The sequence below is a fragment of the Malaclemys terrapin genome, chromosome 8 (genome assembly GCF_027887155.1).
Source record: "Malaclemys terrapin pileata isolate rMalTer1 chromosome 8, rMalTer1.hap1, whole genome shotgun sequence".
Classification (NCBI taxonomy): Eukaryota; Metazoa; Chordata; order Testudines; family Emydidae; genus Malaclemys; species Malaclemys terrapin.
Genome location: NC_071512.1, coordinates 33,814,804 through 33,826,227, shown reverse-complemented (window position 1 = coordinate 33,826,227; position 11,424 = coordinate 33,814,804). Strand labels below are relative to the sequence as shown.

At 49.7% G+C, this 11,424-nt stretch overlaps 1 protein-coding gene across 1 annotated transcript in view; it reads left to right on the top strand.

The window, feature by feature from the left end:
* Positions 1-207: 207 nt before the first annotated feature.
* Positions 208-11,424, top strand: part of ETF1 (eukaryotic translation termination factor 1) — a 38,522-nt gene continuing 27,305 nt past the window's right edge. Inside the window, exons 1-2 of the mRNA XM_054036979.1 lie at positions 208-329; positions 417-524. Of these exons, the coding sequence (XP_053892954.1) occupies positions 439-524 (86 nt within the window). The 5' untranslated portion in view covers positions 208-329; positions 417-438. The remainder of the gene's footprint in view (positions 330-416; positions 525-11,424) is intronic.

Sequence of the window (11,424 nt, the reverse complement as noted above, 5' to 3'; positions counted from 1 at the left end):
GCGCTGCACAGGGGGCGGAGGCTGGCCTGAGTAGTCAGCCAATAGTGATGGGGAGAGCGCGGCCTGGCGGGACCAGCCAATGGCGGAGAGCGAGCTGAAAGGCGCCGATTGGCGGAGTCGGAGGGTCCCGCCCCCTTTTCTCCTCCCCGCCCTCTCCGGGGTCCCTCGGAAGTGATGTCACAGGCCCCATGTGAGCGGATTGCAACACATGCAGCGCGGAGAGGGGGAGAGAAGCCGGTTTCCGACGTCAGAGCCGCCGCGAGCCCCGAGCCGCCCCCGCCGCCGCGCAGGGAGGAGCCGCCGCCGCTGCCGGGGGGACAGGGCCTGAGGTGAGCGCCGCTCCGGGCGGGGTCGCGGGGCGCGCGGGCCGGGACTAACCGCTGTGCTCTGTGTGTCCGCCGGCCCGGCCGCCGCAGGGAGGAGGCGGAGGAGGAGAAGATGGCGGACGACCCTAGCGCTGCCGACCGGAACGTGGAGATCTGGAAGATCAAGAAACTCATCAAGAGCCTGGAGGCGGCCCGCGGGTGAGCAGCGGCGGGGAGCGGGCGGGGCCTGTGCGGGGCCGGGGCTGAGGGGGCCCGGGTGGGGTCTCCCCCTGTCCCGCCTGGGAGGAGGCGGGCGGCCGCCGCTCCCGCGTGTCCCCGGCGGGGTGGAGGCTCGGTCTCCTCGTTCTGCTGGTCCTGGGAGGGCCCCGCCGCTGGCCTGCGCGGGGCAGCATTTGAACCGAAACCCGGGCCGGGCGCGAATCGCTCGTGGCAGAGTGAGCCCCTCCCGCGTGGAGGGGGCCTCGCCGGCGCCAGGCGTCCCGGGCAGTGGACCCCCGAGGCTGCTCTGCCCTGGACGATGAGGGTCAGAGGGACAGGTTACTAGGCCGCCCTCCTTTCCCTATGCGTGGCTCCCGCGGGCTGGCGGCGGCACAGTACCGGGGCGATCGTGTTATGTTCCGCGGTGCTGGAGCCCTGCTGACGGGCCGGCGGCTTCCTGATTGGAAGGTCCACTGCTTGGTGGGATCTGAAAGCAAAGGTGTCCCTGTGTGAGGATGGCCAGGGTGGCACAAAACATGAGGTGGAATTGATCAAGGTAATTAAATTTTCGTGCCTTGGGGTTTAAATCAGTGAGTCTTTTCATGCGCACAAATGACCCCATAATAATCCTTTAAGGGTGCCCTGCAGCTTCCTCTGAAGAACTAAGTACTGAGCGCTGCTGTACAGGATACTGGACTGGATGGCTCCATGGTTTGATCCCGTGTAAATTCCCTGTGTGTCCTGGCATTCTCCCTTAAACATTTGCATGGGTGTCTAGATAAAGTTGGGGATCTAGGACAGTTGGCTCTCCAAATTGCCCAGGAGTTGAGAAATGCGCAACATGTGATGCTTTGGGAGTCCAGATACAAAGAGCATTTTGATGATAACTGAGGGGAAAGGAGGTTTAAGCTGGCTGTGATACCTTAACTAGCTGCTGGCATATACTAATAGCAACTGGATACTTTCTTGGCAGAAAGTAAGCTATCCTAGCATTAGTAGCTTGTAACTCGAGATGTGCACATATCACTGAGTAAGTCTGGCAGTTGCCATGTGGTATGTATTTTGGTCAGCCCTGGTTTGAGACGAAGTTCCTAAAAGCTGGCATTTTCTCAGCAGAGCTAAAATGCGGGGGAATGTTAGGTGTGTATAATGAAGTAGCCATTTCATACCCACACTAAGCTAGAACACTGAATGTCTGTTCCAGCTCAGGGAGCTGTAAGATACTTTCCCTTCCCTTGCAGTTGTTCCAGTATCACCAGCTGGGAAGGGGGTGGGGGGGGAGGGGGAAGGGAGGCAGGGAATCTTTAGCAGCCTCTAATAATGTGTCTAAACAGACTGTTGAAACAAGCAGGTGCCTTCAATGTTTCAGTTGATTTGGGCTGAAAATAAAAATCTGTGTTTAAAGGCTGGAGTATTTTAAATGCAAGCAAGTGAGGCTGGAAGGGAGAGTGAAGTGCTCCCTGAGAGACACACTGATAAAACTTTAATCTCAAAAGTAAAGCATGGAATTTATTTATTTATTGGGGGGGGGGGGGGCGGGGGAAGAGAAGTGCAGTATCTTCCTCAAAGCACCACTGTGAGCCTAGGAAATAGGTTTGTGTTGCAGTTGGTAGGTCTGTGACTTGCTTCATTAAGCAAAAGCAGTCTACAGCTGTTTGCCCATAGAAACACCACAGGTCCTCTGTGTTTTTCAGCACTGAAGACTAATCCTGCGCATCTAAGGGAAGCGGGGAATAGTCTGAATGCTGCCTTTCCTGGTGGCTGCAGAGCATCAAGCTGAGCATTCCAGGGGCGCAGCCCTCCTCTTGAATGGGGTGGAGCTAGGAACACCTAATGGCCCAGTTGTCATGTCAGCTGGATTTTAAGAATGTCAGCTTCTAGTCTGTGGGGTTTGCGGAGGCTTGTGCAGACAGTCCTATTGCTGGGTTAGGTTTTATCCTAGATGCAAGGGCAGTCAGGAGAAAAGGGGGCTCAGGGCTTGACTTTTGCTCAGTTCTTCTGCAGTCAGCTAGGTAGAGCTTCATATACTGCCTCTACTTTCTTTGGTGTGAGTGACTAATGGGAACTTTCCTCTTTACTATCACAGCCAAAAAGTGACTGACTCCCTGTGAGAGAACGAGGACCCCTGACTCCCCCAAAAGCTGCCAGCTAACCCTTCTCAGAAATCTATGGTCATATTATATTATAAGCCACTGAGTCCATCTGTGCCTCAGGCCCTTTCTCCAATGTTTTTCCTTAACAATTTAAGTGCAAAAAAAGGAAAATTGTTTGAAGCTGCTTGGCCTGGATGTTGAAAAGAAGTCAGTTCTTCACCCCTTGTTTGACTCTCTTGATCTTACAGAGACAAGGTTGGTGAGATGATATATTTTATTGGACCAACTACTGTTGGTAGAAGAGACAAACTTTTAGGTGTGTATAGTGAAGTAGCCATTACATACCCACACTCATCTAGAACACTGAATGTCTGTTCCAGTTCAGGAATCTGTAGGATACTTTCCCTTCCAGTTGTTCCAGTATCACCAGCTGATACTGAGTTGTTATTCAGAGTTTGTTTACCTGGGGGTGGGGGGTTGTTATGGTCTTGGGTTAATGTGACTAACCAGCATATTTTTGCTGATTATCTAGTCTGGCTCCCTAGGAGCCTGAGCTATGTCTACAGTGCAGCTTGGAGCGAGCCTCCTAGCTCAGGGGGAGTCACTAGTGCTAGCTGTGTGAACCTTGCAGCCCAGGCAGCTTGGATGCTCAAGCCCACAAACCTCCCGGAGTCTGAGCTCAGGTGGCCAATCCAAGTCTCTGCTGCGTTTTTAACACACTAGCTCAAGCCCTGCATGGTTGGGAGAGCTATCGGTATTAGAGCTCTTGTGTAGCTAATGAAGACAGCTTGTTTCTTTGAATTCAGAATGCAGTAGGAAACTAAGCAGGTATGGGGGGGTAGTACAGGTGTGCACTAGAGTTTCCTGTTAAACTGCTTGTGAAGTCAGCCACTGTGCTTTAGTGTCCCTCACTCTTTAGAGAGATGCTGATCATAGCTGGACTGCATGGGACATTTACTAGCCATCATGTACTACTAGCATTCTGGTGCTCAGAGTTTCAAAGTATGTTGGCATAAGCAGGTTTAGTCCAGAAAGGCAGTTCTTCGGATTTTCTTTGTTTGCAGTAGATGGCTGTTGCAAGGGTTAGTAGTGAGAGATCTCAGCTAAACACAGAAACCATAAGCCTCAGAAAAAAGGCAGCGTGGAAACCAACAGTGTGAATGCAGTTAAGGAAAAGAGTTTTGCACAAAGGATAATATCCTCTAACTAAAGTGTTGGTGCAAAGCACCAGGCTGTGGACTAGAGAAATAAGGGACGCAGTGGATGGAGGAAGAGGAGCGTGTTGTGTTGGCTAATATATAGTAAAATCCTAGTGAAGACAAGGTAGTTTAAGTTAAACTTGTGCTAGCAGGTCAGGGAAACACCGGATTCTAGGATTCATCTAGCTCTGCAACACATGTTAGAACTGCAGCTACCATGTCTTCATTAGGATTTTACTGCACTTAAAAGTTGTCATAGCTACACTGGTCAGGCGGGTGGGGAAAAAAGAACACTCTGACCGACACAGCTATGCCAACAAATCCTCTAGTGCAGATGTACACCTCTACCCTGATATAACACAAATTCTGATATAACGCGATAAAGCAGTGCTCCGGGGGGAGGCTCCGTGCTAGGGCAGATCAAAGCAAGTTCGATATAATGCGGTTTCACCTTTAACGCGGTAAGATTTTTTGGCTCCCAAGGACAGTGTTATATCGAGGTAGAGGTGTAGTTGTGCTGGCAGAAGAGGGCTTCTGTTGTTGTAGCTAACGCTATTCAGGGAGGTGCTGTTCCTATGCTGACAAACTTCTGTGGGTGTAGGCTGTACCTATGCTATGGGTATGTTGACGGCTATGCTGGCATAGATTCCATAGTGTAGACCAGGGGTTCTCAAACTTCATTGCACCACGACCCCTTTCTGACAACAAAAATTACTGCACGACCCCAGGAAGGGGGACCGAAGCCTGAGCCCTGCCGACCTGAGTGGGGGAGGGCCAAAGCCTGAACCCCACAGGCAGACCGAAGCCGAAGGGCTTCAGCCCCAGGTAGGGGGCCTGTAACCTGACCACTGCTGCCCAGGCCTGAAGTCCTCAGGCTTAGGAGGTGGGGCTCGGGCCTCTTCCTCAGGCCCCACCAAATCTAAGCCAGCCTGTGACCCCATTAAAATGGTGTTGCGCCCCAGTTTGGGGTCCTGACCCACAGCTTGAGAACTGCTGGTGTAGACATACCCATGGTATGTGTGTGTTACCACATGTTAACTTAGAGGGTCTGAGACTGAGAGAGGTCTTTTAAAAATATGTTAACTAACATCGTGTTGCTAAGAGCCTAGTGTAGACAGGACAAGTTATGCTCTAATGTGTTGGTTGCAGGAACCCATAAGTTGATCCCTGTTGAACACATTGTATCTTATACAGCCCCTCAGATGGGGATAGGCTCAGCAACTCTTCTCGACCTAGGAGTGCTAAGTTCTTCAGCACAAGAGAATTGAACCAGTGGAACAGGCTTTTCCTGTCCTCAGGAGTCATTTCCTTTCCTTGTGAAGTTGGAGGACCAGCTCTGAGAATTCTAGGATGAGTGGGTGGCAGGCAAAGTCCTGGAGAAACAGGGTGATGCAAAGGGCAGGGACTCAGAAGTGCATTAGTAAGAAAGGGTGGAGATGCGGTAAACAGTAACCAAAAGCAGTGTCCTAGTTCCATGTGCTGGGTGTTACTGAGGTGGGTCTAGGTCTGTACAGCACAAGGTAATAAGTAGACACATGATGGCAAAGCTATTCTGGCTCTTTTTTGACCACTTGTAACAGCTTAGTGAAATCTGCAGGATGTTCCCAAAAGGGTTAATAAGTGAGTGCGATGCCAGGGAATACTTTTATCATGTCTGTGGAATAGATGAGGTAAGCGGCAGGGATGTGGCCAGAAAACTGAGGGAATGGAACACAGGACTCCATATTTATCAGATGACTAGGCAGAGGCCAGTACAAAAGAGGGGTCCCACCAGATACGCCTGGGGCAACATTGCAGAGAATACCAGCTCCTGGGAAGGTGGTGGAATTCCTGTCAAGGTGCTGTCCCTGGACCCTGCTCTTTCTCATCAGCATCTGGCTAGTAAGTACCCATTGAATCAAATTTCTCTTCCCTTTGCTGCTGGAAGGGAACAGCTGTGGTCAGGGAGTGTCTGACAGGCCAAACTAGCCATGTCTTATTATTAGTTACTCCCCTTTCTTCCAAGTTAGATGAGCTGCAGATTGATCTTGTAAAAGTTAATGAGGCAGTCTCCTTAGGGAGTGATGAAGGAGGGAGAGTAGCTATCTGCTTCTTATTGTGAGAGCAGGCAGGGCCTGAAAACCTAGGTACTTGTGACCCTGGTGACTAAACTTCTAGCCAATGGAAGACAGGGGCTGGGGGCCAGTGAGGTGAGTGCAGTATCCTGGAGAGAAACCCAGCCCCTAGTCATCTCCAGCTGCAAGGGAAGGGGAGAGTGCTGAAATTCTTACCAAGGTGCAGTGCTTGGTCATCTTTTTGGATCATCTTTGGCTATTGCATTCTTGTATAACTGACTCTTCACATCCTCCGTGCTGGGAGAGCAGCTCTCTTCTTTGAGCCTCCTGGCTGCTGCAGCAGTGGGACAGTGTCTCCAATCCTTTAGTCATTCCTATCCTCTGTGGTCTGGCTGCTGCAGAGGGCAGAAGAGAAATGGTATTGGCCACTGTACTCCTCCCTAGCCTCTTTTTGTTTGGTTGATCCTCTTTCATCCCTCCCCCTTTGAATAATTCCCTTGCCTGCCTCTGTTGCTGCTCACAGCTTTCCCATTAGCAGCATAAAGCTGACACGATATTTGAATTTTCTTGGTGACCAGGGTACTGAACTAGATAGCTGTGAAACTGCCAGACTCCTTAACTTCAACTGCTGTTTCTTAGTAAACCTGAATAGTGGCTCTGTTTCTGCAAACCATCTTGATCACGCTCTTATTAAACTTAGGTGACGCTGCCATCCCCTCCTGGGCGGGGGAATGGATTTTCAAACCCAGAGTAAGGGGGATAGAGGAGCTGTCCTTCCTATAGAAAGCAGGAGCACTTCTAATGGTGCCTGTACAGCAGAGCCTGATGACATGAGCATGTTGGCCACCTAAAACCATCAGTTAAACTGAGGGTATTTTGGGGGGAAGGGAGATGTCAGTGTTCATCCTCACGATCTAGCTAGCAAATCCTCTTCAACAACTGCATGCAGGACTGCTGAGCCTGTGAGCCCTTGTGTGAATCCATCGTTTTAGGGTTGGAAGAGAAGGGTGATGGAGGGACAGCTGTAGTGAAATTGCTCCTGCAGGGCTTATGAGCTCTGCTCCGGCCAAACATCTGTGCAGCTCTGCACCCAAGTAGAGGGATTCCCTTTCAGGGGAAATAGTTCTTACTAAATGTTGTTGAAATGGGGGGCAAAGCAGAAACGTGAAAGGAGTGTTGTGGGGGCTGATATGGGTGGCAAACACAAGTAAGGCTGACAAATGGGTGGGTAAGAGTTGAGGGCAGTAGCTGGTGAAGTGACTGGAATACCCATGGCTCTCCAGGATTGTATAGTCGCTTTACTGGCCCATGATTAAGGTTTGCATTTCTTCCAAATTAAGGCTATTTACTTAAAGAGAGGGGTTCACTTGGGAACTAAAGCAGATACTTCCTTTCATAGCAAGAAGAGAAATTGACCTGTTCAGAAGCAATTCTGCAACTAATCCTAAGAACTAAACTAACCATTGAGGGGATGGGGGGGCGGCTTAGTGATCTGTATCAACTCCATGAAGGCAAAGCAGTGCAGGCTCTTGCAGGAAGAGGGATGCTGTCCAGCAGGTCTCTTTGTGTTTTACATGTAGGAAAATAAACACAGGGTAAATACAAAGTGAGGTAAAAAGATTGAGGTTCAAAGGTGCATGCAGGAACATCTGCAAAATACCACACTTAAGAGCTGACCTGTTTCAAAACTGGTTATACTTGAACACTAGCTGGGTGACTTATAACTTAACAAAGGTAGTACCCAGTATGTGTTGCAAAAAGCTACCATTGTTTCTGAATTTTCCTGTGGCCCATCAGGCAACTTACTGACCCATGTGGAATGGCCCCGTTACAGGAGTAGCCTCAGGCTGCCATCGCTTTCCAGCCCTGTGCGACACTAATTGAAATCCATTTTGGGTAACAGCACACTGTCAAAGCTGGGAGGGCTTGAATCAGATTTACATGCATTGTTTTGGTGCATGCTTGTACCATGCCAGTCTTATGAGCTGGCAAAACTTTGCAGGCCCCTTGGAAGTTCACATACCCTGCTGGCTCTGGAGAAAAGGTAGATTTAATAGTGTGATATTGGCATGACGGGCCTCTTAACAAATGACCCATAACTTCTATTAAGTAGTGGGGATTATGCTGCATAGTACTAACCTTGAACGGCTGACATTCTGCTCCTGAATGAATGGGCACTCCGTTCTGAGTGAGATGTCCCTTTACACTTTGGCCTAGTTCCTGTCCTGTGTGAGGACCGGGCTCTAGCTAAAGGAAAAGGTTCAGTAGGGGCATGCTGGCATTTTGTTGGTGTGCACTGGAGAGACAGTCTTGTCTGTTTTGATGAATATAATAAAGAATATATCAAAATTCAGCAACATGAGTATTTAAACTACTTATTGAAACAGCTCTTCCTGGCTGTAAATGGTTCACTCTACCAATAGCAGGCATAGCATAAGGCCTTGTTAATGCTGTGTTATTCTGCCTCAACTACACTGGTCCAGTTAATGCAGTACAGCTCTCCCTAGTGTGGATCCCCCCTGGCTATTCCTGTGTTGGGCGGGTGGATAGGAGAACTGGTATAAGGCACCTTTTTATCAGTATAATTGCACCCACGTGCGGGTTTGTACTGGTATCGCTATTTCAGTAACACCCCCTCCCCGCAACTGATAATTATTCTGACCAGGCCTAAGAAGGAACAAGCTGCAGTATCCTTTCTCATTTGCGCACACACTTCTGGCCATACACCAAGTCAATGTCACTTAGTGCTCCTCCCACAACCAAAGCCCTTGCAGCCTGAATTGGTATCCTCATTTCCATCTTGACCCTGCCCCACCTCTGGATCCTGGTGAGCGGGAGCTGGAAAACTCACTATATCAGTTTGAATAGGAAACTTTCCCAGTCCTGAGTCTGCAGCTTTCCCTGAATGTCATCCACTTTTGCAGAATCTAAGCTTTCCTCTTAGCGTCCCTTGTGGTTGTGGAAAAGCTCCCAAAGGTGAGTGTGAGTGTAAACAGTTCTGTCTTCCTGAGCCTGCACTGCAGCCATCCAGCTCCAGTGCCCGTGCTGCTGCTCTGTCAAAATGCAGCAAAGTGCAAACTGACCAGAGCCTTGTCTATTGGTTCTGCTGCTGTGCTTACCCCCAGGTGTAGCTGTGAAACTCGTTAAAAAAGCAAATAGGCTTTACCTTGCTGCAGCAGGGCAAACTCTGAGCAACAGAGGCCAACAGCGACAAAGAGTCCTGTGGCCCCTTGTAGACCAGGGGTCAGCAACGTTTGGCACATGGCTCACCGGGGTAAGCACCCTGGTGGACCGGGCCAGTTTATTTACCTGCTGACACGGCAGGTTCGGCCGATCGCGGCCCCCACTGGCTGCGGTTCGCCGTCCCGGGCCAATGGGGGCGGCAGGAAGCCACGGCCAGCACATCCCGCACCGCTTCTTGCCGCCCCCATTGGCCCGGGACGGCGAACCGCGGCGAGTGGGGGCTGCGATCGGCTGAACCTGCCGCGTCAGCAGGTAAATAAACTGTCCCGGTCCGCCAGGGTGTTTACCCTGGTGAGCCGCGTGCCAAACGTTGCCGACTCCTGTTGTAGACTAACAAACGTTTTGGAGCATAAGCTTTCGTGGGGAATAAAACGTCTGTTAGTCTATAAGGTGCCACAGGACTCTTTGTCTCTTTTTACAGATCCAGACTAACACGGGTACCCCACTGATATTTGAGGCTAACAGTAGACTGCTCACTGAGGAGAACCTGAAATCTGAGACCCGGGAAGGCTGGGTTTGCAGACACCTCATGCAGCGAGTGGAAGAGATTTGGGAGGGGAGAGGATCACATAGAACAGCAGCCAGAGGTGGGAGGGAGGTATCTATATCACAGAGGCTACAAAATTGTCTGGGGATGGCACCCTGATAGGAATCCCAGCACTCCTAGGACAATGTGGTTTGGCTTATCACCTAGGCGCTGCTCCTGGGCTATATAGCCCCTTATTCCGATGTAATCTTGTGCAGATTAGGTGACAAACTGCACTCTCTGTGTGAGGGGTGGGTTTGAGTGGGAGATGGAGGGGGAGAGATTAGCAAAGTTAGAAGAGCAGGGTTGAAAATTCAGGGGAGGGAGGTGTAGAAGGTAACGTATGGTGGGGTCAAAAGGGGTTTAAGGTGATGGAGAGGAAGGATGGACACTGGAAATAGCAGAGGAAAAGATAGTACCAAGATGTGAAGGCAGGAAGGAAAAACATATCTAATGGCATGTGTGGGGTGGTTGGAACAGGCTGGATTTTAAAAATGCAGTAAAAAGTTGACTGCAAACAGGATACAACTGTCATCCCGCAGCAGGACTTTGGGAGAGGAGTGTGGCAATATGCACATTCACTGAGGCTACTTTCCAAGCCCTCTAGTCTTCCCTGTCTCCTTCTCTGGGCCCGAGGGATTTGAAGCCCCCATCACAATCTCTCTTGAGGCTTGCAGGGTGGGGGAAGGAGGAGGAAGCGGGACGCTGGAATGTCTGTGTGGCCAGAGGAGTGCAGAAAGGAGATAAAGGTACTCCTGTCTGCACAGTCTCAGAGCATGCCTGCTTCCAAGCATCAAGCTTTAGGCATCGTTATCTCACTAACTGAAACCCCTCCCATGCACTGAACAGAGGAATCTGGAATTGTAATGTGGTGGGATCACCTTTAATAAAACCCCCTTTGCCTGTACTTGCATCAGGGTTGGGGCAGTTCCAAAGTAAATTACTCTGTATTCAACCTGAGAGAAGGCTTGAGTTAAGTCCCAAATACTATACGAATATCCGCCAGGAATACTACATGAGATTTACCTTATTTTCCCTTCAGTAAGTCTCTTGTTTTGGGCTGAGGGTCCCTCAGTTAAGTCTGTAGCATGTGAGAAGAGTTCTATGTTTCCTATTTCTCCTGAAGGCTCACCTAAATCTGTTCTTTAATAGAGATGTTGCTTCCCTTCTAGGGAGTTATCTGAATATTTACTGCTCTGGTAGATGAGAAGTGCATTAAAAGCCGTACAATTTGACGGTGATGACTATTAACCTTAAGGAGAAGCTTTAGACTCCATAACTGAAGTTTCATAATCATTAACCTAATTCCTGTCCCATCAGTCAGCTTTTTGGCATCTCTGTAAATCTCTCTGCCTTTGCGTACAGTGTCCTGCTGCTATGAGCTCTGTAGGAGGTAGTGCAATGGCTATTGTCCTGTTAGTGAGATGTTGCAGGTTAGCAAGAGACATTTTTTTCTCCTTGAAGAAAAGGTAGAGGACTAAGAAACTGACAGTCAGCATGTGCTCTCCATGTCAGTTTCCCTTGTTCCTAATAAACTTGTCATGTTAGCTTGAAGCAGAAGGGATCTGTTAAGAGAGGCACCAATGGAAGTAGACTTCCTTACTTTATGGTTACTCTTGTGCTCTGTGTTCTAATTGGATTGCTAAACAGCTACTTCAGTTAATGTATAAAGAGTGCTTTATGAAACCTGATGTTGGCCAACTTTGACCAGAGAGCCCATCAAACCTAGGCTGTTTACCCCAGGCTGAAGAGAGGGCTAAATGCATGTTATGTGAGCTGGCCCAC